We start from the raw sequence: 23,778 nt of genomic DNA, 5'->3' as shown, positions 1-23,778 counted from the left end.
CAACCCAACTCTAACTGCTCATAGCTGAAGCTTGTGCACTTGCTATTAGCCATTTCTACCTTCAAGTATCAATTAAATACCATTCTCATTTTGCAACAAATAATTTGCTCAGCCAGCCAGCAAGCAGAAACTGGCAGCTACGCCATACACCTGTTATTATGCATTACAATGAAATTAAAAGTATTTAGAGAATTTGGCAAGGCCACGCTGCTAAAACTGCGGTGGTGGTTGTAACTGCAAACACGCAGATGGATGCTGCTCCTGCCTGCTAGGAAAACACTGCTGCACAAAGAGCTGCTGGTGTCCAGCAGCTGTCCTTTCAAGAGGAGTATCCACAAACATGCCCTCTGTGACACCTGCTCAGGTGGCACGGGCGCCAGGCTGCGGCGCTGCAGCAGGAGCAGCAGGGAAGCGGCCCAGGAACGGCCCCGCACAAGCACTGACCTCCTCGGGGGAAGTGCAGAGCACTATTTATTCAGGTGCAATAATACAAATCCTTGTGGGTTGTTCTGCAATGATAAAACCAAGAGGATTCCAAAGAATGCGTTCCCTGTGTGAATTCCCAAGCCCCACTGTAAGCACACCGTGTTTGCAGTATCTAGTTAGTGATGGCCAGAAGTAAAATTATTGTCATTTGGGGCCTCCGAGTGCAGACCTCGAGCAGCTTTTCAAGCTGGGAAAGTTTTATGGTGCTGCAGAGTGTAACTGGGACATGAAGAATCACACAGGGACCCGGTGGAGATAAGCTTTTGCTCCCCCAGGCACCATTTCAGCTGTCCTAACCTTTTCATGTAAAACTAAACAGGACAAGCCTGCAATAAAAGGCAATTTATGTGCCGTAGCTGCACCATGAAAGCCTAGGGAGCTGGAGGCATCCCAGCACAGTCAGTCACCCGAGCTTGTGTCATTAATTACTGGTTTTGTTCAAGATGAGAGAATTTATGCTCAGTATGAAAACACCACCAGCAGAAGTGGAAGCTAGAACTCCGTAATTTATGGAAATGCTTTCCTCACCACATACAACAAAGTAGTGCAGACACCTCAGCACCAACAATAGCCAACCCCAGAAAACGTGCCCAAACGTGGGCTTCCCACCCAGAGGCTCGGCCAGATGCGCACACCTGGGGCTACCGACCCGCAATCCATCGCTCCTGCGGTCCTGGCGTGGCCACCTGGCTGCAGCTCACAGTGTTAGCTGGTTACTGTAACCTCATCCACGTGGCCAATGGCATCCTCACCCCAGGGTTTTCAAAAGAAAACATCTGAAGGACCTGTGACTTCCCAACACAACACCGGCTGTTTCGTATCGGATGTATAAAGTGGACGATCCCCGACAATTTCCAGGGAAACTCACATTTGGTAATCTTTGCCAGTTTCTCTCTAAATCAATCAGAGAGACACTGGATGCAGGTAAGCTGCTGTGCTACACCTGGCCTGCTTCAGGGGCAGACAGGGACAAGGCGAACTCAGGCCTTGACTGTGATCAAGTCAAGTTACCATCCTGAAGAAAAAATGTAAAAGAAAAACTGCTACAGAAGCTGTGTAAAAATACTCCTAAAGGATGTTTTCCTGCCTGTCTGTATGAATCTGCCTTTTGCCCATCAGCAGCAGCTCTGTTGCGTTTCTGAATAGCCCTGGAGTTCAGGCACAATTAAAGATGATGAGCAGGAAAACTGCAGAGGCACGGGACACAGCAGAACACCATGATCCTCGTGCTGAGACAGAGCCTGAAGAAAAGCTGTCGGATGCACTGGATGTTCCTTGGTCAAAGCCAAGCTGGAAGCTTTAAAGAAACTTAAGCCTTCCCCTACCTCATTTTCTTAATGGCTGTTGGAGGTAAGGGCAGTGGAAGAAAAGCACAGAGGATGCCTCTGCTATATGGAATGCCACACAATCCGTGTCTCTCTTTCAGCAGGAAGTTTTCTAATTTTACTTGCTCCACTATCAGTCTAGATCACCAAGGCTAGCATGAGTGGGTACCAGCAGCATGAGGCGGGCAGCACACATCCTTCCAAGACAATGGTTCCTCTGGTGTCCCTCAGGCACAAGGAAAGTTTGGAAAATTTTACCTGCACTGTTCCCACTGCAGTCTGACTTTAGCCATCAAATTCAGTATGTTCCTATACAAAAGACTAAAGCGAAACAGCAGAAGTAACAGGGAACTGACAGGCCAAGTTCAAAAATACACTTATGACCCATTTCACTCAATTCCTTCTGATAGAACAAGAGGGCTCTTGGAAACAACAAACACTGATTTCCATCGGGAAAGAAGACAGGTAGGCCCAAACTCCAATTCTAGAGCAGTCAAAAAAACCCAAAAGAAACAAGACTGAAACATAACTCCCTCTTCATTTAGACTGAATGGCCATCTGTACGAGAAACAACTTCATTACCACACTGCTGTTCAGACAGCAATTGTGTGTACACAGCGAAGGCACGCAGCAACACCAACTCCGCTAAGAAAACCCCACAACAAAGCAGGTTTCAAAGCAGAAGAACCTGTGTACATCTCGCTGTGTAAACCAGAGAGACGCTAGGAAAAGATGACAAGAGCTGTTTGATATGAATCCAAGATACAGCCATTTTAACAAAGCTGTCTGGTAAGAGCTCATCTGACCCACAACTTGAGCATCTAATTTATTTCTTTCAACTCTAGAGTGTTTAGGAGGAAAATGACAGAGAGATGAAGAAAGCAATGGAGCTGGCAGGATTCAGAAAGTGGATATTACGGTTCCATAGCAGTACTGGCCCAGGCAGAAGGTGCTTTCTCCACATTTGTCTACCTGAGGACGGCTAAATCACAAAGCTCAAACACCTTCCTGTTGACAGTTTGAATAAACACACCTTACATCAAGCTGGACACATTATGTCTCCATTATGGGCATTGGTCTGTATAAGGTAATTAAAAGCACTTGCACTGCCAGCTCTCACATCATTGTTCAGCTTTTAGTTCTTTCAATAAAATCACATTGAGCACACTGCACAGAAATAAAACTGAAGATTCCACCTTATGAAAAACACTTCCTTTTGCCTGTGGAAATGACAGCTTCCATGGAAAATGGATTTTCTTCACCACAGGACAACAAAAAGGGCACCTGGGTAACAGCTGTTCTGGGCTCTCTTCTGGTCAAGTGATTGCCATACAGTAAAGTCACAAACTACTTCTGAACAAGTCCTATGCACGCACCTATGATTTGGCTAAGCGCGCTCTCAGCAGCTCAGTTCCAAAATATAGTAACTGCTGAAACTCTGGTGACTGGGAGAGTCAGACCCATAAACAGATCTTTTAATGATTTCAGGCCCTTTAAGAGACTCCCCAGTGAGCACTGAAATGGGATCAATAAAATTTCGTGCAAGCATTAGAGCGGATCTTGCTCCTATGCTACACGGTGGCAGCAAAAGCACATCCCTGGAACGTACAAATATTATTAAGTCAGAGAAAAAGCAAAGATGAGCAGAAACCCGAGAAGCAAAACACTCTTGATTTCAGGAGGCTAACACTGATTGAAAAAACCTCTTAATGAGGTTCAAACTCACAAGCATGCAAGACCTCTTAACCTGCTGTTAAGCCAAAAATGTACAAAGTCCAGGCAGTCTCCACAAGAGAAAACACTGTTCAGAACAGTCAGGTTGAAGCCTCACTCTGGAATTCCTGTCAATAGCCAATCTGCAGGCTGAATACTCTGATTCTCCCACTGCACCAGGAGGGACAGAAGTGACCAGACACACCGACCCTGACTGAAAACAGAAATGCCAACCTGTGTATGGCCTCCCAGGCCAGTAAGGAGCACTCCCATCGTGGAGCCTGCAGTCCCCCTGCTCCTCCAGCACAGCCACACCATACTTCCAGGGCTCACACCAATTTCAAAGCATCGAGGTTCTGGGCTGGCCAAGTACACCAGAGGTAATGGTTTATTCAACATCATCATCATCTTATCCTACAGCACTGACAGATACAACCAAAATCCAGGAGATTCACCACTGAGCATGGCATAACCCAAATGTGTGGCAGCTGTCACACTCTCTCCTCACTATCTCCATGAACCTGGAACACATTAAGGTTCCTGGACTGGCCACCCCTGCAGACCAAAGGTAACATGCAGCTGTCTAATGCAGCCTGCTGCCTCTTCCATGATGAAACTGAAATACATCATGCAAATAGTCTTTATATGCAAATTTATTTCCTGCTATCTGAAGAGGATAATAAGGTAGGCAAGAGAAAACATTTTTTATATATGTAAATAGATATATAAATTCACTAATGAGGCAGCCCCTCCTCTGCACCAGCTGCCTGCTCAAATCTGCTGCCTGCACCCGCCACACTCCAGCATCTGTGGAGATGCCTGTGCTGCTGGAGGGACCAAGGCACCAGAGCTGGGATTATCTCAGCCCGCACACAGGCTGTCTGTGCCAGAGCCTCTGTGCATGGCAAAGCCCTGTCTGTGCCAGAGCCTCTGTGCATGGCAAAGCCCTGTCTGTGCCAGAGCCTCTGTGCATGGCAAACCCTGTCTGTGCCAGAGCCTCTGTGCATGGCAAAGCCAGCCTGTGCCACAGCCTCTGTGCATGGCAAAGCCCTGTCTGTGCCAGAGCCTCTGTGCATGGCAAACCCTGTCTGTGCCACAGCCTCTGTGCATGGCAAAGCCCTGTCTGTGCCAGAGCCTCTGTGCATGGCAAAGCCCTGTCTGTGCCAGAGCCTCTGTGCATGGCAAAGCCAGCCTGTGCCAGAGCCTCTGTGCATGGCAAACCCTGTCTGTGCCAGAGCCTCTGTGCATGGCAAAGCCCTGTCTGTGCCAGAGCCTCTGTGCATGGCAAAGCCCTGTCTGTGCCAGAGCCTCTGTGCATGGCAAAGCCCTGTCTGTGCCAGAGCCTCTGTGCATGGCAAACCCTGTCTGTGCCACAGCCTCTGTGCATGGCAAAGCCTGTCTGTGCCAGAGCCTCTGTGCATGGCAAAGCCCTGCCTCTGCAGAGGCACACAGTGCCAAAAGCACTGACTCCCACGGGAGTGAGACCTGGGTCAGCCAATAACCTCCCGATGCTCTGGTACCAATTTGGCTGTTCCAGGAAGGTTTCCTCAAGTGAGACCGTATCAAAGGGGCTTAGAATGGAGAGAGGAAATAGAGGAAGGTAACTCTTCAAGCAAAACTGAAGAGTTGAAGCACTATAATTCATAGCTGCCTAAATATTTTAGTAAATAAAGATTGATCCAAACCTCCCTCCAGTCCCAGAAATGCAAGGCCATCATTTTACTATGGTGTAACAAACTTTGGCTTTGGCCTCACGCACATCTGGTTCAAATTAGCACCTGCATACTTCGGTTATTAAATAAAAACCAGCGCTCTCCACGTGACCTGCCGAGTCCTTGTGCACAAGAACTTGTCCAACACTGTCATGTCTTCCCTTATCAGACGTGTGTGGTGTGACATAATGAACACAGCGCCGCAGCACAACTGGCACCAGTTCAATTCCCAAGCGCCAGGTCACGTTTCCCATCGTGCTGTTTTAACACAAAGCCTGTAGGCTTGGTGGCTAATGGACGGAGCCCTGGAATTCTACCTCAGACCCTTCACATTTAACCTAAGGCTGATGAACCAAATGCAACCTCCAGGGAAGAATGCATCTGTCAAAACCATCGCTTGCAGCATATGGCCAAACCGAGAAGTATGCACCAGCCATTTCCATCTTGATTTGTTGCACCCAGCCTCCAGTCTGCTATGCAAGCTGGATTACAAATGAAAAGTTGCTGCTCCAGATATTTTTCCAAAACAGCACTTGGGGATTTGGATGGAGAAAGCAAACTGCTTTATTGTTAAAGCATAGATCTCAGTGTTAAGGAGAGCTCACTTCTATTTCTGACTCCCCACGTGTCCTGTGTGAGCCAACACCACTGCTTCACTGCCGTCTCCACGGCTCACCCCCGACCTGCCGCTGTGGAGACAGAGAACTTGCACCAGTTGAGGGTAAAACTACTGACTTCATACAGCTCTCATATCCAAACAGCATTCAGCAGCTCACATATTCAAACAACGCTCAAAACTGTGAGCAGGTTCAAGAATTTAGCAACTCTTCCAGGTGATGGTGTACCGAGACTCCCACTGCTGTCCCTGGGTGCTGCGCAGGCCCAGCCTTCTGCCAGCCTTTAGAGAGCAGGCGGAAACTCATTGACCCACAGGAAGAAAGACCTTGATTGGAAACCAGTTTTATGAGAAGGAAGAAGGAAGCATGCAGATAATATCTGCCTATTTTTTGTTCGATACAGCAGAAACCCTTGGGGCAATAAGGTACAGGCACACAGCACAGCATCAAGTTATACATTTAGCTGCCCATTGAGGCATCCTGAGTTAGTCCTGCCAGTAACTGTCCATTTCCATTCATTTCTGCAACTTTTTGAGAGGCTGCCGTGGGTCAAGTCCTTGCAGTGACCACCCGAGCACAAAGACTGGGCAGATGAGAAGGAACTTCCTCACAATGACTCTCAGGAAGCTGAATGACTGTCTCTAGGTTGGGTCTCACCTCCAGTAGACACTAGCTGGACGAGGGCCCCCGTGCCGCATTGTGAACTCACTTCCAGTCAGATTCGCGCCTCCTTCCTGCCTCAACGCAGGCTTGAGTTACCAAAAATGACCTAACAAAACCTTAGTTTTCATGTATTTCATCAGGCTCATGTTCTGGTCTAAACCCCTGGTTAACAAGCTGAAGAAGTTCAATGTGTGTCTTTCCTCAGATCTGCTCAGATGTATGCTTGAAAGCAATTCTGAGTAACAAAATATTTTTTTTTTTCTACTTGCTGTACCCTCTGGCAAAGAGCTCTTTAAGATGTGCCTCGGGAGGCTCCTGGCAGTAATCAGGCTCAAAGGGCAGCCTGTATCAAACTGCAACATTAATTTGTTCTGCACTTGTCCAAAGACTGCAGAAAAGGAAACTTCCAAGTGCAAACACTGAGACATCCAAGCAGACGAGATTAAATGCCTCCCTTTTTGTCTCTGCAGAGCACTGGCCAGTAAATACTCTAACTTGTGTCAGGCAATGTGCTACAGCTGTTTGTTAGAGCAAACAAGAGGAAATCATTAAAGATAGAAACTTCCAGCCACTTGACTTCCACACCAAAACAGAGGCAGCGAGCAGACACGTCCGTGACGCGATTTCACGCTCCCAAGCAAACTGCCGAGCGTGGCCTCGCCTTACAGCACGAACGAGAATTGTCCTCCACCGTAACCGAGGGCTTGCCAGCTCCGCTCTCCTGGGCTCCCATGCCTACACATCCAGTAGCTGCAATTTACATAATTGCAATTTCATTTGGCAAACATGCTCGGGCTCTTTTTATGCCCGATTTTCCCAAGTGCCGCTCCTCAGAGCTCAAGTCTTCACTCATTATTTCAAACAGCGGAAAAAATGCAAACCATAATTGATACAATTATTACACAAAAAAACAGGAAAAATTCTCATGGTTTGGAAGATGAGGGGACTGAAGGTTTTTGTGTTGGGCTTTTCCCCCCCTTTTGTTCTCCCTTGCTCTTTAAGAACAGCACATGCAAAACATTTGTGAAGCCAACACAGCTGTGGGGCCTGCTCACCAGACCAGGACTGTCTACTCAGTATCCTTTCTAGCTTTTTATAGATACAACTTAAAAACACCATGAAATTTATTTCCTGTAATAATGATCCCCAAATATTTTCTTTAAAAGTGGACGTTTCAGCAAAACTCTCCCAAGAATGTGGAATTACACACTCACATTGTGTTAGCACAGTCCCTCCCTCCCCGCTTCCTTCACTGTGCCCCCTCAGACTCTCCCTGGTGTTTCATTTCACCTGCCGAGGTCTCCGATGCTTGCCAAGCCAGACTGGCACCGCCGCACCTGTACAGACCTTGCTGGAAACTGGCACACCCCACGCTGGGGTAACGCTACAATATACATCAAAAACATACAGGGTCACAAGTTCTTCCCCAAAATGTCCCTTTTTCCTACAGTAAATTCCTGGGCAGATAACTGTAAAGCTCATTTTCCTCTGTATGCTCCAGGACACTCCTGGTCTCCATCTCTGCATTTCCAGAGTCTAGCCTCAGGACCTCTAGGAGCTGTTATAAAGTCAATGTTATTTTAAGCTGATAAATGTAAGTCTCCTGTCCTGCATATGCACAACCCATTCCAACACACTGGTAACCATTTCCTCATACAGCACTTGCTCTTTTAAACAATTTACAGCCTTCCTTCCACAGCTGCAGTCTCTCCCTGGAGCAGGCCCAAGGGACCCATGCCCATTCACGCCAGATGCCAGCCTCTGCTGTGAGCAGCCCCACTGGCATCCCCTGTGGTCGCTGGAAGCTGACACCGACAACGCCCGGGACGCTGCTCGCAGCACCTCAGGGTTAGACAGTGGAAGCACAAACCCGACTAGGACAGCAGGGAAATTCAATTCCTGAAGCTGCAGCACACGTCCAGGTAAGACTGCAAAGAACAAAGACAGGACAGTGGATGTAACATGGAGTTCAATAAAGCAGAAGCAAATGGCAGTGGGGGCAGTTTGGCCTCCTCGGAGGACTCTGCTTGACAACATTAGGAGCATCCTTCTAAGATCCAGCTTCCCTCTTACTTTTACAGATGGCAAAGCTGTGGTTCAGGAGCTGTGCTATGACACAGTTCTACACTGGAAAAGTGTCCAGGTTCCCTGGGCTGTAGCCCACCAGAACCTACACAAGCCAGAGGCACATGAAACACTTTGCACAGGCTGAGAGCTTTCCGGAGGGCTTGGGCTTGCAGCAGAGGCATTTGTGTTTGTATTTTACCAACACCTAGGTGTACCTGTTAGGCGACTGTCTGAGCAGAGAGAAAACCTGCTCTGACAAAAATCTGAAAAAATTCTAAGTACTCACGAAACCTAAGCAGTCACAGCACACCCTTAGCAAGAGTCCTCAGGTGTAGGGATATCCAACCTCAAACCGAGAGCCAGGCATCGGTCACAGAATGGAGGCCAGGTCACTTGCAAGGTATAAACTCTTTTTTCGTCATTCACTGCCTAAGAAACAGCTCCCAGACACTTGAGACTCAGCCAGACCATTTAATTGCTTCATTCAGTCACAATGTTACCTTCTTCTGTAAAATCGTCTCCTGAACAGCTACTTTGTTGCTTTATAGCATCACAAATACAGCTTTGGGATCTCAGGTAAGCTTGGGCTGGGGTTTGGGGCTTTTTTTAATTACAAAAGAAAGGGTGGGAAATGTTTCCCATAACCTTCTCTTTATATTTGACCAAAGTATCTGTTTTTCTAAAAAAGCGGGTGGCCACTGTTTGCCCACATGCTTGCTACCAAAGTCAGAGGCTGCACACCCTCTGGAGCACACCCCCTACCTCCTCCAATTCCTCCCCAGCCACGGCCTTTTGGGATGCCTGCTGGTAAGCAGGGGGAAGTTGTCATTTTCTGCTGAGATTTACTTATCCAGCTGATATTTAGGATCTGAGGTGGGAGATGATTTGTCATCTCACTGCCTGTTTTTCTATTCTTACCCCATCTAGTTCCCATCTCAGACAGGGGTTGCTATAAATCCACTCTGCACCATTTCAGTGTGACAGCAATGTCCGTGCCTGAAAGACATCAAAATAAAACCTCCTGGGAAAAGCCTATCACTAAGCACGACACGTCACAAGTACCTGCTAAATGGAATGAGCAGATCTTTGCTCCCAAGACCCCATTCTGATCCCTGATCTATTTTGATGCATGTGGCAGCTGTCTCTGAGGTGCTTTTCTGTGCACCAGAGGAGCCCCGTGTGCCTGGAGCCTCAGGTGCTGTTTCTGGGTCCTGCTGCCCAGGTCTGGAGCCGCAGAGGAGCACGGTCACACATCTCCTGCAGCACAGGAGCCCTGAGCTGGGCCCTGACTCACATGGGCAGGGCTCCTGCAGAGGGCTTACTCCACAGCAGCACCAACTATGTGGTGGAGCACTTTATTTCCACCTGTACTTGATGCTGGACTTACACACTGGACAGAAGAGAAGGGAACGGAGCACACAGGGCCACAGAAAGAGCAACTCTAACTGAAGGGGCACAGCCTGGGACTCCCTGACTCTGGCAGTATCCACCCTCGACATCTCTAGCTTCTGGGTCTCAGCTGTGTTCAGAACCAGAGCAAAGGCAGTCTGGCACTGGGATGAAAAATGAATGACTCAACAAATAACATTAACAGGTCTATCTCATTTCATGTGTCCAGTAAAAGGAGAAGTTTGGTTTATTTTTCCCACCTTATTTTGACAACTCTGTCAACACTAGTTCAGAATCCTATGATGGACAGTATTTTTATCTCAAATGCTGCCAGCTGAACAAAAAAAACCCAACTCCTACAACTGTTACAATTCCACAGAGAACAGAAGCTGCTTTGTGTGCAATCACCATCTCACTGCTGCTGATCACCGAACACGGGACCCTGTCCCTAAGGTATCCACAATGTCCTGCTGCTAAACACATCAGGAGCACTAACCCACGAGTACAGAAGAGCTATGGAAACCCCCTGGAGCAGAGCCCAGGGAAAAGCCTTTAGAGGCAGGCACCTGATGGAAGTACTGACAGTCCCGTGCCCATTCCAACTGTAATGCATTCCAAAGGAAAGGCAAAAGGGCTGCAGTGGCATTGCTGTTTATGTTTGCCAGTACATTCCCCTTCCATCTTGTTTTCCCCCACGGACCTGGAACAATTAACTCAAGTGGGAGCAATCAGTCACAACTAGTTACCGACTTCAATTGAACCCAGACTGTCAGGAGCAGTCCCTGAGCACTGAAACCACGATGGAAGCACCTCCAAGCTGACTAAATATCCTATCTGTATGAAGCATCCAATCCTCTTTTTTTCCCCTTTTATTTCACAAATATTGCATGGGATGGAGGAATGTCAGGGCTGAACTCTCCCGAACAGATGTAGAACACATGTATTTGCATCAGTTTGAAGCAAGATTCCAGACACTAGAAAGCAGTTGTGGTTTGGCAGTGGAGACCTCTCATTTTAATTAGCTCGGGGTACAAATGATTTCTAGAAAGCCTTCCTCATGCTGGAGTAGGGTTGCTTCTGTCTGGACAGGTCTTCCAGGAGGATTTTCTCGGGGGGAAAAACTGCAAAAGTAATGATTCCAACTCGACACGCTCAGTCCACGACAAGTGGACAAATTCGCACATCAGGTGTTCCCCCAAGTCCCCGGGGCAGTGCCAGCATCCACCTCAGAACTAGGTGTGACTGCAGCCCGTGGAGCAGGACCCACCACAGGCAGAGCAGCACCACGTGTGCTTTGCAAAATCCTCCCATGCCTTGCACTCTTCTTGATCTGTCCTCTACAGGTGTGCATTTCTTCCAAACTCAGCTCAAGGGAAATCGAGTCAAGGTGGGACTAGCTCAGCTAATGAGCAGTTGCCATTTCCTATCCACCAAGTATTGATATCACCCAAGAGAAAAATCTTTGTTCCCTGTTGCAATTATTTCCCTTTTTAGCTTGCTTAGCTTTCATGTTCTGCATAAGTGACTGTTCTAAGGAACATGCAGAATTATCCCACAACCAGAAACTTGCTCTTAATTAGAAAGAGAATGCAAGAAAGAAAGAATCAGTATGCCGGATGATGTCTCACGACATTAATATTAATTACACGACATATTAATAACTCCAAAGCCTGTTTAATAACTCCAAAGCCTGTGATATTGCTCATTCTTCACGTCCTCGGCATCGGTGTCCAGGAACAGCCATTAGTCACAGCATCAGGTAACAACATCACCATAGCAAACAAAAAAGACAGCACTCACCTTTCTAAAGGGAGGGCAACAAACAGCTAATGACGCCGAAAGATTGAATGGTTGCATTTCTTTCAAGACCCAGCATTTCTTTCAAGACCCAGCTTAAGCTTACAGAAGACAAGGGAGAAATGCCACAAACTGAACTTGGATTGACCGAAAACACCTGAGAACACCGGCTGACACGACACCCAAGTTCCCCGTGCTATGTAGTCCTGCCCAAGAACCAGGTTTGCCCCAGTGCCAGCCCCACCGTGAGGGCAGGAGCCCACCCTGCTTGGGATCCTGGATGGGACCCCCAGCTAGGACGTGTCCTTCCCGTATCTTGCTACTTGAATAATTGCCAGCAACTGTAGCAGAACACTGGTTACACTCCAGTCCCTTCCTCACCTACAAGGTTTAAGCCGGCTGCTCTACAAGGCAGCAAGTTTTCATCCCATCAGGCTCTGGATCAGCCTCTTTCAAAGGGACAGCAGGATTTTCACGGGCAGCCAGAGAACAGCCTGACTTCCCTAAGGCACATCCCCTGCACAGGAAACGGGACGCTCCCTCGCCTGCCACCTGTAAGCAGCCAGCTGCACAGAGATCTGTGCTCACGGTGAGACATGCTCCTCCCTGCATTGGGACTGAAACCTGCCAAGCTCTGCTCCACTGAAACCAGAGGCATTCGGCACACTTTGGAAAAGGTTACTATTTATAGAATGCCCAGTGCTCTTTAGCCCTACTAAGGTTTCATCCTTTCTCCATTGTTCATAGATATTTTCCATAAAAAGCAAATTTCACTGCTCTGCATTTAATGGATCGATTCTGAGGGAAAAAGCTGAAAAGAAAAACAACATCCCTGGGAGTTAAATCAAAGGAAGGGATAGTTTTTCCAGCTGGGTTCTGGACGATGGAAGACAGTCTGTCATTCTGAGGCCAGAAAATGTCTTTTACATACACCAGTCCCAGCAAACCTACCCTGAGTTATGAGGTTTATTTTACAATAGTTTAAGTCTTATATTGTACTTGACTTCAGCAGCTAACAACCAAGGCCTAAGCATATAGCTATTGGTTACAAAGCAGCACCTGGGTCATTTCATTTTGCCAAAAAACAATGGGCAGCCATAAATCCAAAACAGTCCTTCCCACGGTGTTTATTATTATTAATAGAACAAGACTAAAGTTTGTAAACTGACCCTCTAAGCGAGGAGCCTTCTTTAGGGGCAGCTCTTCTGGGAGAGCAAGCAAGTAGAACATCCCCTGAGTGCACACTCAGCCTGTATCATTCACCTCAGCTCATCTCAGCTCATTTGCAAATCAAATGCTGGAAATGCATCCCGTGGGTCAGCCTGGGGTGCTTGAGACAAGATACAAGACAGCAAAATGAAAAACAGAGTAAGGCCTCCTAGCTGATGGAACACAGAGCTTTCTCCATGTTGGAAAGGCTTTAGGCGAGGTGATTTGCCCTGCAGTGCTCTGAAATGGTGCAAGCTGTGCTGGAAGTAAGTACACATGCCCCTCCCTGGCAGTGATGCTGACAACAGCTGTCCAATACTCCACCAAGTCCCACAGAGCAGGTTACAGATGACCTGAGCATTTCCTCGAGCTTACTTTGGGGAGACAACCCCAAACTATCAGGTCAGTGGTTGGATAAATTCATAGGAGGCACTCGTGCTCATTCTCCTCTACTTACAGAAGCCCTTTCTACGCAAACAGTGCAAATCAGGCACATAAGGAGCTCTCGCAAGAATCAGAATTCTCGCCACCAGCTGAAATGCAAACTGATTCAACAGCATTGTTCTGCTCAAAGTGTAGCAGAAACCTACCATCACTAACAGCCAAGTGTTTGACACACTCTTTGAGATGGGTGTAATGGAGACTTCATGCACAGAGGAAGAAAGAGTCATCCATAGTCCTTTCAGCACATCAGCTGAATCTGAGAGATCAAATAAAAATTATAAAAATTCAAGAAAGGACTGGAAAACCCCCACCAGATGATTACAGACTGACCAGGAAGCCCTCCAGCCCCTGCTCCGGGTGTGCAGACCCCCCAGCACCGGTACAGTTCACAGCACTGTGTCTATTCACCTGTCTCTGCTAGGTTTGCACTGCAGCTTCTCTGACAACTTGAGGAGAAAATTACTATTTCCAAAAGATACTTTTTCCTTTTTTTGTCCTGCCTTGTTTTTCTAACTACATAGAGCATTGCAGACATTTTATTAATGCTGCTCTGCTTTGGTCAGCTACACATAACAGCCTTTATTAGAAGAGATTACCGCAAGTATGAAGATGTTCATTATCACGAGCACTAATTTGTGTGGAATGGAACAAATACATTCCTACGTGATAATCAACGTGGTCATTATGAGCTCAGGCTTCTGGTTTACTTCAGAGCTACTGGGTATCTGTCTCCTTTTCAGTTTAGGAGTGCCAGTGCTTCATCCTGGTCTGCTTCCACATAGCAGCTGACAGTTACTCAGCCTCTAGGCATGGATACCTATTCTTTCACAAAATACCTCACAAACACAGTCTCCAGGAACGGCCTGAAAGGATGACTGGGAAATGTCCACAGACACCTGCACATTCCAACCAGGCTCCCTGCGTTCTGCTCTCCAGCTTGGCAGCTCAGCTTCTTAAAGCAAACCTTTCTGAAGAGGGCGAGCACTTTGCGTGCATTGTGTATCATCCCAGCCTGACCTGGTCCATCCCTGTGCCACCAGCTGTCCCACTCCAGGCTGACAGCGGCGTACAGGAGCCTCTGCAGTCTCCAGACACCTGTGCCCCACAGGCTGGCAGAGGGAGAAGGTGAGGAGCTGACCCCACACAGCTCCCACAGGCTCCTGGCTGGAGCCCAGCTCTTGGCCCGCCACCCTCCCGCTGCTCCCACGGGAACCTCGAGCACATTGGGGACTGCCAGCACAGGTGTGAAGCGCACCTGGAAAAGCGTTTCCTTTCCTCTGTGCGTCACCAACGTGGGAGCTCGCAGGTGCACCTGGTGCTGTGAGGTCACGGGACTGGCCCTGGGGAAGGGCCCTCTGCTGCAGGGGGGTGCTGGGCAGCTGCTGCACTCCAGTCAAACCTCACAGAGCGCAATTGCTTCTTGCGACATCTGAGGTCTCTTGCTCGGTTCAGTTTGTAGTCCCTGATGTAATGTGTCATCTTCTAGACTGTCAAAATTCATTTTTCCAGTGCCTTTGAAGGTCTAAATTATCTGGGGTTTGCTTTATGTCCTTTTATATCCCAAATGTGGCCCCACCTTCCACACACTCTAGAGTCCTCAGGAATTGAGCTCAAATCCACTGAACTACCCCAGAATCCAGTGTAACTCCTCTGACTTCTCTTGGAAAGACAAGATGGGATTTATGGCCACCAAAGTCTCCTTTGTCAAGCCAAACCTGCACGTAGTTCAGCTCCAAGTCCAGAAGCACATTTGGTGCTTCAAAGAGATGCAATTCTTGCAAAGCAAATTTGAAGGGGGAATGAACAAATCCCACCACAAACATGGGGATTTCTCTCTCATAATCATGGACAGGAAAGAAGGACAATTCAAAACGATTGTAAGAAAAGCCTTACTGCTCATGGCAAGAGAGTAGGACTTGTGACTTTTAAAGGTCCAGTGGCCCCACTTCTGAGCACTCCAAGTGCTTTTGTGCTCCATCACGCCTGTTGTCAAACGTGCAGCACGACGTGTACGAGAGGCAGAGCATCACACCTATGGTTTCTGGAGACAAAAGGTTCCTCTTGTCACCCTCACAAGCAGTCTCAACAAGTAACACAATTTCCACACCTACCTGTCCCTCACTGCACCGGGAAGAAACACACAGTAAGCCTTCAAGAGATGAAACTGAAATCTGACATCTGGAGGAAAGGCAGTCTCTTTCACACTGCGCTGTCCAGTGATGCAAAATCTGACAGGTATTTTGTACTGCAAGGGCAGAAGTGTTTGAAATTAGATGTGATTCCCTGCATGACTCATGCCATTTCCATAGCAATTTATTAAACAAAGATGGCTTCATTTAAAAGAAATAAATATTTCTATAATACCCTCCTTTTCTTGATTGGGAACCCTTTGGGGATATTGGGAAACAGTAAAGGGAAAAGAAATCATGTCAGGAGCACACTGTTGGTCAGATCCAACACCATCCTCAGCTTCTGCAATTTTCCACATGTGAAATGGGTCCTCTGGAAGGCTTTCCTGAGCCACCTGCAGCAGCTGCTGTGGGAGGCTTTAGGGGAAAAAGTGTTACCAGTGCTCTTACCCTGCTTCAGGAGCACACATTTGAAACACAAAACGACCCTCCAACTGCCTTCACAGCCAATACTCAGGGGCAGAAAAAAATCAACAAGCTCCGTTCTCCTGTCATTACATCTGATGGTCTGGTTTGAATTCTTTCACAACTGAGAACACCAACACCAGGATCTGGGGTTTTTGTATGCTTTGTGGTTAGGTTTTATAGGTGGAAACATTCCCCCCCTGCCCTCCCTCCACACCCCCAGTCAGTGGAACAGCAGAGAAAGAATGAATCTTCATCTTACTAAGTTCCCTAATTTCCACCAACAGATTCCACCTAATTATTTGAAGCACCTAAACACTTTTGATGGCTGCACTGCTACCTGCAGAAATGCAGCTAGAACTTGCTCCAATCGCCATGGAAGCCACATCCAAGCTCACAGGGTCCTCAGACACGTCAGTGAGGCTGGAGCCTTCCTCTCAGGCCCATCGCACTGAGCCCCTCCCAAAAGATCAGCAAGGTGCCGAGACTTGCTTTGGGACCCAAAAAAGGAGTTCCCGACTATTGCATACCTTCCTAAGTGCCAATATCCACAGGGCCCTTTATCACCTTGAACAAACAAGTCATGTTTAATGCATACCAGAGTAGAGGTTAGGGCTAGACAGGGTAAACATACACCTGTGTAAAGAAATCAGGACCTGTCCGCCTGCCGAGGTCTGGCCACGAGACTTGCACTGGCCTTCGGGTGAATTCCACCTCCTACAGCTCATTTCTCACGCGCGCTTTCCCGGATCAAGTTGGGAACAGACCTGGTTAGCAAGGAAGGATAGGCAGTGCCTCTGCCACAACAGGCTCACTCTAGAGAACCAGCCTCCCAGACCAATCTGCCGTATGGGTTGTCTGCTAAAGCCCGTAAGAAAAGGGGAGGAAGCAGAAACCCCAGCTAGTGTTGCTGGGGTTGAGCTTCTTACCAAAGGATAGGCTGGCTGTAGATGCAGAAAAGACACAGAAATTCATCTTCTGGCAGGGGCTGATTGCTAAGGGTCCAGATACAACAGCAGGTGAGAGCACAGCCACTGCTCACCAGAGCCAGATGGAATATCCCCATCCCTATGACAGGCACAAGCAGTGCTGCAGGCCTTCCAACCAGGGCCGAGCCTGGCTACGGAAAACATTATGGCAAAATAAGAATTACAAAAAGCTTTGTCAAGATTACACCTACTCAGCTTCTGGAAAGCTTTGAGATTCCCTTCCTCTGACCTTTCTGGAGTAACCCTGGCATCCAGCTCACGGCTTGCACTGCCTCCATGTCCCAGGAAGGAGCGGTTTGCAGCCCCCCCCAGACTGTGCAGAGAACTGCAGCAACCACACAGGTGCCCTACAGAGCACAGCCAGGAGCTCACCGTGCCAGCGTCACCAGCCTCTAAAGCTGTACAGAACTGCCTGCAGCCCTGCCACAATACAGGGGGCACTGCCCAGATTAAAAACCCCACAGCTCCACAGGGGATACCTGCTCTCCCTTGGCTCAGTAGGTACACAACAAAGAAAATTAAAAATGTCTTCCATGTGTCTTTGCGATTGCAGCCAACAGTGACATCTGAAGCACCAGCTGAAATTCCTTTCCACACTGAACTGTTCTAAGAAAACATTGTGGGGTCTCTCGGGAACCAGCAAACTGCAGGAGAAGCAGAGTTTGGACCATCTCTGTGACAGCACCAAAAAGACACCCAGACCGCTATCAGGGAACTCCACAGATGACAGACATGCACCAGAGCAACAGGAAAAAGGAACAATAAATGGGAAAAAAACTATTACAACAAGCTCTTGAATTACTGCAAGTTCTAGGAGAAAGACCATTTTTGGCTATAGAAGTTAGATCGTGCTGCCCCTGTGTACAGCCAGAAACATCTCTTGCGTGCACTGAGAGCCGCTCCCGAGCTGGGACGGCTCTGCCTAACCCAGAGGCGACTCCGGGTGGAGAACGAGGAAACTGCAGCTCCTTTCCAAGGAGCTCAGAAAATCCTGGCTAGAGAGGCAAGCCGAGGGAGCCACGGGCTACAAGCGCCAATGGCTATTTTACCTTTTTTCTAACATGACGCTAGATTCAGGAATTTAGGAAATAAGCCAAAGAGCGCTTCCATTGTCAAGGCTAAACCACCACAGCACAGTTCCATCCTCTCTCAGTTCAGACACAGATTTCACCTTTTGTGCTGCATTTCCCCCTGAATATCCCAAAGTAGAACAGCTCCCAGGACGTTTGCCAGGCGGCAGAAACTGTGACCCGTTTGAAGCTCATGCAAAACCTTGCTCATGCCACGCTGTGGAGCTACTCTTCAGGCAGCACCTCCTCTGCCAATTAGCCAGCCACAACAGAATGAAAAGTGACCCCGGAAGGATGGAAGGGACAGAAGAGAATAACACTTCTATTTCAGGCAGAAATTACATAAAAAAACCCCAAACATCAACATGTTTCTTGCTTTCAAGAAATGTCTCATCAAATAATCCTTCTCACGCGTTCCAACTGAGGTTTTCCCATCAAAATAACGTGTTCTTTCTCAGATTCATTTAAGTCTATAATCTCAGGGGTACTCACGGAAATTCTTCCAATACAATTTGCTGCTGCTCTTCCTGCTAGGGCCTGCAAGAAACTATCAGTCAGTTCTTGTCCCACGTTTCTCAGTGACCTCGGAAAAAAAAAGGAGAACTCTTACTTAGAGTGGTTTCACACGGGTTTTGTGTTCGCTGCTGGGCTAAGGGTTCTGCAAGTGTGAGACGGTCCTCAGCCTGTTTGAGCCCACTCGTCTATCCCCTGCTCTGCTTTTACAAACCTTGCAGACTCAGCGCTTCTGCAAATCCACAAAACAGCTGTTTCTCAAAAGTTAACTTTTACTACTGCGCTTTTTCTGTCGTTCATCCAGAGCACCTTATTTTACATTTCCACAAGCAGGGCCAGAGTTCCCACGTACGCAAGAACATTAAAATTTCGGTACACCAGTCGAAACTAGAACTCGTATAACACATTACTCGTCAGACAACACCTGAACAAATTAACTCCTACGCATTGCTAGACCCGCCCAAGGGAGACCCAGCCGCCACCAGGCCCAGAGACCAAGAGCCAGCGGATCCTACCGCAGCTTCCCCGCACTTACCTTGCACCTCCTCCAGCGCCAGTCCCGCTGCTGGCCTGGAACACCAACGCATTAAAAAGCGCCATTTTTACCCAAAAGCGGCCGGAGCGCGGCCGCGTAGCCCCTGAGGGGAGCCGGAAGGAGGGCGCCTTCCGCTTCCGACGCCCAAGTTTGCCGCCCTGCCTCGCCATTGGCTGTTCCCGTGCGCCGCTTGCAGCGCTGATTGGGCAACGGCGCCAGACCCCGCCCCTCCCAGAGAGCGCGCTGCGGCCGCGGGCAGGGGGCGGGAGCCGCAGGAGGGGCGTGGCCTCAGCCGGGAGGGGCGGGGCCACAAGGGAGCGGGCCCGCGGGGGCGTGGCCTCGGCAGGCAGGGGCGGGGCCCCGCCCGAAGCCGCTTTCCGGGACCCTAAGCCTCTATTAGGTTATTCCTAACACTTAGAAAGTTGTTTTTATAAAAAAATCGGCTTGTGCTTAAACTCGCAGCTTGCAGCAGCATTGTACCCGAGTTATGGCAACAGCAGAAGGAGGCACGACCCGTGCTCTCGGCACACAAGCTACAAGTTAGAAGAGTTACAGAGCAGTGAATCAGCAGGGAAAGGCAAGAAGAGAAAAGCAGGGGGGGAAACACAAGTTAAACATGAGAAAGCGTGACTGCAGTGTCTGTGAAACACGCAGACTGCAACACGTACGGGAAGGCAGAGCTCAGAACGACAGCCTAAAGCTGAAGCCTGCATTAAGCACTGCTTGAAGTGCCCTGGGCAGAGACCTTTGGGGAGGCTGAGGGGTCAGAGCCTCAGCGTGAGACTGAGCCCTTCTCATGCTGGGGGCCATTGCCCTTGACGTCTGTCATTAGTGGCAAGATAGAGTTCAACTCAGTTAGGTGAAAGCCTCAAAAATACTTCACCTTCTCCTTTGAAGAGCTTTTCAATAAAGGTTGTCTCACATACAAGGGCTGGCTTGAAGCTCACGAGCAGGTTTGCTCACACGTGCTGTGGGACCACGCTTCAGGCAGCACTTCCTCAGCCCCTCAGCCAGCCATAACTGGATAAATAGTAAGCCCAAAATTAGGGAAGGGATGGAGAGGAATAACACTGTTATTTCAAGCAGGAGAGCCAAGGGAGACAAAATAAATCAGTGGGGTACACCTGCTCAGTGTCCCAGCCAAAACCAGGATATCAAGTCACAAACAGCCCTGACCTCCAGAGCACCTTTGCAGGTGCTTTTAGTACTTTTCTTTAGCACCGAGGCCACGAGAGAAATCCAAACTCTGGCTTCCCCTTGAGAAAGGGACCAGAAGCACTACTCTGGCTGAACTCAACACCAAGATCACGATCCTCTTTCTTGGGCAAAACTACAGCTCTAAAAAAGCCCAGAACACGGGACACTCCGCCCTTTGAACTGAAGAATACTGATGCAGCTCTGCAGGAAGTGGCAATTTTAACTTGAGCCCAACCACCCTGAGACAACCAGCTGTGAGTGCAGGACCGGCAGACGAGGCAGCAGCGATCCCAAGGGTGCCCTCAGCTCCCTGCTAACCCCTCATAGCCTTCCTGGTGTGTTTCCAGATGCTTCACTTATGTAAAAAAACCACTAACATTAACATATTTCTCACTTTCAAAAAAATCTCTCATCAAACAATCTTTCTCACATGTTCCACCTGAGGCTTTCCTTCAAAACAATGTGGTTTCCTTTCCAGATTAATTTAAAAACTGGATATCATCATCGGTACTTTGTGGATATTCTTGCAGCACAATCTGCAGCTTCTCTGGCAGGCTGAGAAGAAATTACTGTTCAGCTCTTGTCCCAGGCTTCCAAGTTACCTTGAGAAAAAAAAAGTACAACTCTTACTTAGAATCATTGCCACAGGTTTGGTTCACTGCCAGATTAAGTGTTCTGCAAATTACAGGGCACGGTCCTCAGCCTATTGGAGCTGATTTCTCTGTTCCCTGTTATGCTTTTTCAAACCCTCAAACCACTCTTTGGGCCTCAGCACCTCTGCAGATTTCACGATACAGCAGCAGCTTCTCCAAAGGTGACGCAGCCCTGGCTCTGCACAGCTCCCACCCCTGGCAGGGGGATGGCAAAGGGGGGTGGGGACACCAACAGGGGGTGACACCGACAGCCAACAGCCAAGAATAGACTCTCTTCCTCTGCCAGGAGCCAAACTGTGACAAACAATTATGAAGCTGGGATACTCCAGCCCCCAAACCTGCTAAGAGATAAGAGAGAGAGGTTAATAGCTAAGAGCTAAGAGAGCAAAGTTCTTGTTACACTCCAATATATCTTTTTCTATAGTGAATATTCTAATTCCCAATAACCAATCACTACGAGATACACCCACTACAGATTTTACATACAGTGTTGCATTTGAGGCTCTACAAGCTTTACAACTTCTTTCCTTGCTTCTTGACCTTTGGGCTTTCTACCAGCAGAAGGACATTGTTATACTAGAAACTGTCTTATTTGTTAGTTTTTGCACACACTGAGGTCTAACGGGTACTGCTGCTAAGACTACAATTAACACTTATTAAAACAATTAAGCTTATTTTACAGAGTTCTCTTAGCCAAGGCACAAAGCTTAAACTTTTAAACAAATTGTCTAGCTTCTCTAACTTTTGAAGGTCAGATTGATTCACTTTAGAATTATCAATATGAGTTTGGTTGCCTAAATCCTTTAAATTTTGCAGCTGTTTATGAATAGGAACAGTATGATCTGACAAACAGATGGTATCAAAGCTTGTAGTCTTCGGCTAAGGCAACCCGGGCATTTATCTTGGGCTGATTTACAGGTAAAGTTTTACTACAAAAATTAAAGCAAAAAGGTAAAACCAACATGCATTCATGCAAATAACGGGATTTCGTTTTTTTCTTGAACTGTCTCTGGTAGATCACTTTCTCTCAAAGTCTTTCTAAGTTCCTGTGCTTGAATTGTCCCTGTTGGTGCTCCAGTCTCTGCTTCTGGATAATCTCTTTCCTCATTTCCCTCCATTTCCCGCTCCCGTTCTCCCCCGTGTTCCGCGGCTGCTGCCGCAGCGCAGCTCCAGAGTCGCGCGGCTGTTTCGTCATCGGCTGCGACGGTGGCCGCGAAGGTGAACCCGGAAGTGGCAGCACATCGGTGCGCGGGTGCCGCGGCTGTCGCTGTTCCGCGTTGTCGGGGAGAGTTCCTGGCGCAGCGGATACAGACGGGATCTGTGCCGGTGTTAGCAGCGGGGCAGAGACAGGCGGGGGCCGTGTGCCGGCGTCGGGTGGCTTCGGTGGTGGACGCGGGGACGTGAAGACGCACGGCGGGGAGCGGACAGTGGCTGGGCCGGGCGGTGGCAGAGGCGACGCGGGTGTCAGCAGTTGTAGAGCCGGGGTCCCGTGCCCGTTCTCTTTCTCCCCCTCCGCGGTTTGAGAGGCCGGCACGGGGGGGTGGCACGGGGGGCCCGGGGACGGCGGCGGCGGGAGCATCGGCGCTAGAAGCGGTGACTGCGCATGCGTGGATGACGTCAGCGCCGCAGGGCAGCACGGGGGAGCGGTGGACGGCAGCGCGACTCGGAATGGGCTGGGAGCGGCGCCGCTGTGAGCGGCGGGACCGGCGACTGCACAGCTGCCGGGAAAGCGGAGCCCGCGGGGCGCCAAGGCGGCGCGGGCGGCACGGAGCGGGTGTAGGGGAGCGGAGCGTGCCGGAACTGGGGTAGGAGTAACGGGGGCCGCGCGGTCGGGGGGCGGGGGCGCGCCGGTCTGAGCGGGCAGGAAGGGAGGGAGGGACGCCTGTGGGGACAGAGGGAACGGGGGCCGTGAGGGCAGAGCCGGGGGCGGGCAGGGCGGGAATTGCGACACCGGGGACGAGGCTGGGGGGGGTGTGGAACACGGAGCGGGGAGCTCGCCGGTTCCCACGGAGACGGGAGAGGGATGAGGATGGGGAAGGGGAGGGGGCGCCGCAGGATCCGCCGTGGGGTTTGGGGCCACAGGAACAGACCGCGAAATCACGGGGGCTGGGGCAGGGAAGCGCGGGACCGCAGACGCTGGAGTCAGTAACTTTCGGGGGGCGGGAGCGGGTCAGGATAACACTTTCTCACTGCACTGGCCATGAGAGATGCCCATCACAAGACGTGTAACAGAAAGAATGTACACATATCTATGTTTACAGTTACTCTCCTGGGAAAGTCTTTAGAAAACCATGTCAGCAAGCTCAGAACCTGAGTTTTCAGGGCGACATACACCCACTGAAGATTTTACATACAGTGTTGCATTTGAGGCTCTACAAGCCTTAAAGTTCTTTCCTTGCTTCTTGACCTTTGGGCTTTCTGTCAGCAGAAGGGCATTGTTTTATCAGCAGGGATTCTCCTTTAGCTGGCTAGGCTATTGTTCTTGGGTCATATAGTAACCAGTACTCTGTATCCTAGACTATCCTATGACTCAAAGCAGACTTTCATTTCTACTTCGATTCTAACCTTTTTTCAGACTCTTCTGCCAAACAATCACATTCATAAGGTTTCCCTGTTTCACCCTCCCCAACAGGCACCGAGTTGTGCTGCGCTCTGATCATTCCATACTCAACCTGTTCCTCATTTCTTTAAGGTTCACTTCAGCCTTGAATCAGCAGGTCCCTAGGTTTGGTTTTTTAGGATTCAATTCTTGTAAGATTTTCCCCTGTGAAGACCTGAGTATGTCCAGTCTGATCTCCAGGATAA

The 23,778-nt window shown here is 49.0% G+C and overlaps 1 protein-coding gene across 2 annotated transcripts; it reads right to left on the bottom strand.

Moving 5' to 3' along the window:
- Positions 1-15,548: 15,548 nt before the first annotated feature.
- Positions 15,549-22,773, bottom strand: LOC148184243 (uncharacterized). Of its 2 annotated transcripts, none has more exons than XM_088056487.1 (6): positions 21,936-22,773; positions 21,096-21,314; positions 20,751-20,922; positions 20,007-20,143; positions 18,568-18,658; positions 15,549-15,667 (listed from the first exon to the last, which is right to left on the bottom strand). In XM_088056487.1, the coding sequence occupies exon 1, from the start codon at positions 22,550-22,552 to the stop codon at positions 22,001-22,003; it is 552 nt and encodes a 183-aa protein (XP_087912613.1). In that variant the 5' UTR covers positions 22,553-22,773; the 3' UTR covers positions 15,549-15,667; positions 18,568-18,658; positions 20,007-20,143; positions 20,751-20,922; positions 21,096-21,314; positions 21,936-22,000. The 2 variants fall into 2 exon arrangements, with proteins under 2 accessions (XP_087912613.1, XP_087912614.1); XM_088056488.1 differs by having other exon boundaries at positions 21,096-21,311.
- Positions 22,774-23,778: the final 1,005 nt, after the last annotated feature.

The sequence above is a fragment of the Pseudopodoces humilis genome, chromosome 6, assembly GCF_049639895.1.
Source record: "Pseudopodoces humilis isolate 2021_Gansu_Grassland_sample_001 chromosome 6, ASM4963989v1, whole genome shotgun sequence".
Classification (NCBI taxonomy): Eukaryota; Metazoa; Chordata; class Aves; order Passeriformes; family Paridae; genus Pseudopodoces; species Pseudopodoces humilis.
Note: the sequence above shows the minus strand (reverse complement) of the source record. Positions and strands in the feature narration are given on the sequence as shown.